The sequence below is a fragment of the Geospiza fortis genome, unplaced genomic scaffold, assembly GCF_000277835.1.
Source record: "Geospiza fortis unplaced genomic scaffold, GeoFor_1.0 scaffold188, whole genome shotgun sequence".
Classification (NCBI taxonomy): domain Eukaryota; kingdom Metazoa; phylum Chordata; class Aves; order Passeriformes; family Thraupidae; genus Geospiza; species Geospiza fortis.
The window spans coordinates 2,304,503-2,307,441 of NW_005054337.1; the positions used below are offsets into that span (position 1 = coordinate 2,304,503).

The 2,939-nt window shown below is 63.6% G+C and overlaps 1 protein-coding gene across 1 annotated transcript in view; it reads right to left on the bottom strand.

The window, feature by feature from the left end:
* The window catches only part of SNPH (syntaphilin), a 5,823-nt gene that overhangs the window by 1,525 nt on the left and 1,359 nt on the right, over positions 1-2,939 (bottom strand). Inside the window, exons 3-4 of the mRNA XM_014307488.2 lie at positions 1,626-1,775; positions 4-772 (exon numbers count right to left, since the gene is read on the bottom strand). Of these exons, the coding sequence (XP_014162963.1) occupies positions 4-772; positions 1,626-1,775 (919 nt within the window). The remainder of the gene's footprint in view (positions 1-3; positions 773-1,625; positions 1,776-2,939) is intronic.

Consider the following 2,939-nt stretch of genomic DNA (forward strand, 5'->3'; position numbering starts at 1 on the left):
CGCGGCGTCGGGCTCGGCCACCATCAGGTCCGTGGTCCCGCTGGGGTTGGCGAGCTCGGGGACGGGCACCGTGTCTTCCATTTCAGAGACCCAGGCGGAGGTGGGGCTGCCCAAGCTGCAAGCCTGGGACTTCATCACCTTCTCTAGGATGGTGTCCAGGTCGGGCTGGCAGGGCACGAAGTCCGTCTGGATGGCCCGCTCCTGCATGCAGCTGGCCTGCACCCCTGCCTCCACGCTGTTCCGCAGTCCCAGCACCTTCTCGTAGGTGTTGCTGGGGGGCAGGCGGGTGCCGGGCTCACCCCCCACCTCCAGCGGGTCCGTGTGGCCCGGAGCCTCCTCCATGCCCACGAAGCCGCTGTCGGCACCCTCGTCCAGCGAGATGGTCTGCGAGCCGCCCACGTTGCGGTCCCCGGCTCCCTGGTCGCTCAGCTTGGTGTAGGTGGAGCTGCGGGTGAGGGATCGCGCCGGGGACCCCCCGGCCGACTCGCCGGCGCCCTCCTCCTTCAGCGCCCCGTTCTGTGCCACCTCCATGCTGTGCAGCAGCGTCTCCAGCTTCTTGTTCTGGATGTTAATGTCCACAAAATACTTCTGGAGGCCTTTGTCCTTCTCCAGTAGGTTGTTCTTCACCGTGTCGATGACCTGCTTCAGCTGCTTGATCTCCTTGCGAGCCTCTTTGAGCGCCAGCTGGGCCTCCACGCGGTGGCACTCCTCCTCGATCCAGTCCTCCTGCATCCGCGACAGCTGCGTCTTCAGGTCCTCGATCTCAGCATCCCTGCGGAGACGGGAGGGCAGCACCGCGGCGCTGAGGGGGCTGCAGGGACAGCCCTGTCCTCTGTGCCCAGCGCTGGGCTGCAACCAGGTCACCCAGCGACACTCCCAACTGGGAACAAGGGATGGATCCAGTGGTTTAGGGACCCTCAGGAGTGATGCTCAGGGAGCCTCAGAGTGATGCTCAGGGAGCCTCAGGAGCCATATTCAGGGATCCCCAGGAGTGATGCTTAGGGACCCTCAGGAGTGATACTCAGGGACTCCAAGGATGGATGCTTAGGGACCCTCAGGCGTGATACTCGGGGCCTCTCAGGATTTCTGCTCAGGAACCCTCAGGACTGATGCTCAGGGCCCCCTGGCAGCACTGTCTGGAGCAGTGGGAGCTCAGGGATCCCTGCAAGGGATGCTCAGCCTTCTCCCTGAGAGGCTGCAGTGCCCAGGTCCCCTGAGGGCTGCGTGGGGGTGGGCAGGTGCCCTGGGCAGGCGCGTGGCAGCTGGCACGGCGGCGGGGCCGTGCCTAAGCCTGAGAGGAGCAGATGGGGATTAGCCACCCTCTGACGCTGAAATTCAGCAAAAGCATGGCAGGGACTTAAACAGGGTGAGGGGAGAAGGCAGCCACTGCAGGTGGGATGTGGGGCTCCCCAGTCCCCAAATTGCAGCTCCCAGGTGGGACAGGCAGCAGTGCCAGATCCCACGTGCCAGCAGTGCTGTGGTACAGCTGTGCCCTCTGTCCCTGGGCATGAGCACGAGGACAAACTGCCATGCTGGGAACTGAGAACCCAGAAGGACCAGTCCCAGACAGGAGCTGCCACAGTGTGTGGCAATGGCTGGTGCTGGCACCCTTCCCATGAGCTCACCTGTCCTGCAGCCGCTCCTGTGTGTCCTTCAGGCGAGCCTTGAGGTGCCGGATGCAGACCTCCTTCTGCTGCAGGGGCGTCAGGTACTGCTCCGGCGTCGGGGGCTTTATCCCATGGTTGTCACTGCACAGGTTGTACTTGGACGAGCGCCTGCAGAGACACAGATGTCACCCACTGCCACTGCCAGGGCCAGCACAGGCTTGACCCAGGGGTTCTAAGGCCTGCTCTTGGGGTGCAGCCCCGTAATACACCCCAAAGGAGCTCTGAGAGCGGGAGGGGCAGGGTGGGTGCATGAGGGTGCTGTGCCCTGGTGAGAGGGGCAGGGTGGGTGTCCTGTGTGCTGTGCCCTGGCAGGACAGACAGGGTGGGTGTCCTGTGTGCTGTGCCCTGGCAGGAGGGTGGGTGCAGCTCCTGGACACACCAGTGCTGCTGTCAGGTGCTGAGTGCTCTGTGGTGCTGGGGACTTTGCTGGGCCATGAGCAGAACCAGGGCCACCAAGGTCTCTGTGTGCCCAGAGAGACCTTCCTGGAAACAACTGAAGTGGATGGAGACCCCAGGGTGGGATGGGCCCCACCAGAGATGGAGGCACAAGATGGGGAATGGAAGGGTTTGGGATGGAGCAGGTCTGGAGACAGTGGCTGTCCTGCTCATGGGGAGCCAGCCAGGGAATCCAGCATCTGCTCTGGGCTGGGCCAGCAGCACGTCTGGACCTTCCTTGTGCCACCACTGGCACTGGGGCAGATGAAGTGACATCTCTGGCCCAAAGCCTGTGACAGTGCAGAGAGCAGGGGCTGGCCAGGGCTCCATGACCAAGCTGGGAGGCACGTGGAGAGGTGGGAGCTGCACGAGTGGCATGGCAGTGAGGGGACCAAACTCCCTATGAACAGAAAAGAGGCGTCCCAAAGCCCCCCTGCATGGTGTCCATCAGCCCAGCAGCCTTTAGCCATGTCCAGAAGCATTGTGTGAGAAGCGTCCATGCCTTGGAATGCCCCATGGCAGCGGGAGAGCCACTGCCCCTGGCTCAGCACACATGGGACCTGCTCACCATTCACCCTCGGGCCCCTCAGATCCTCCCAGGATGATTCCACCTCTGGGAGCTGGCAGGGGACAGGCAGGTGATGTGCAGGGCACCACAGGCTGCTGTGCCTGCAGGGCTGGGGCTGGTGCCCACCCCACAGCTCGGTGCTGGCTCAACACAGCCGGAGCTCCAGGAGGTCACCAGCTCTTGCCAAACCTTTGCCGGGCAACACAAGGGGATGGAAGCGAAGCTCTTGCCCTCGTGCCTTTGGCCTGGAAGGATCCGGGTGCTCCTTG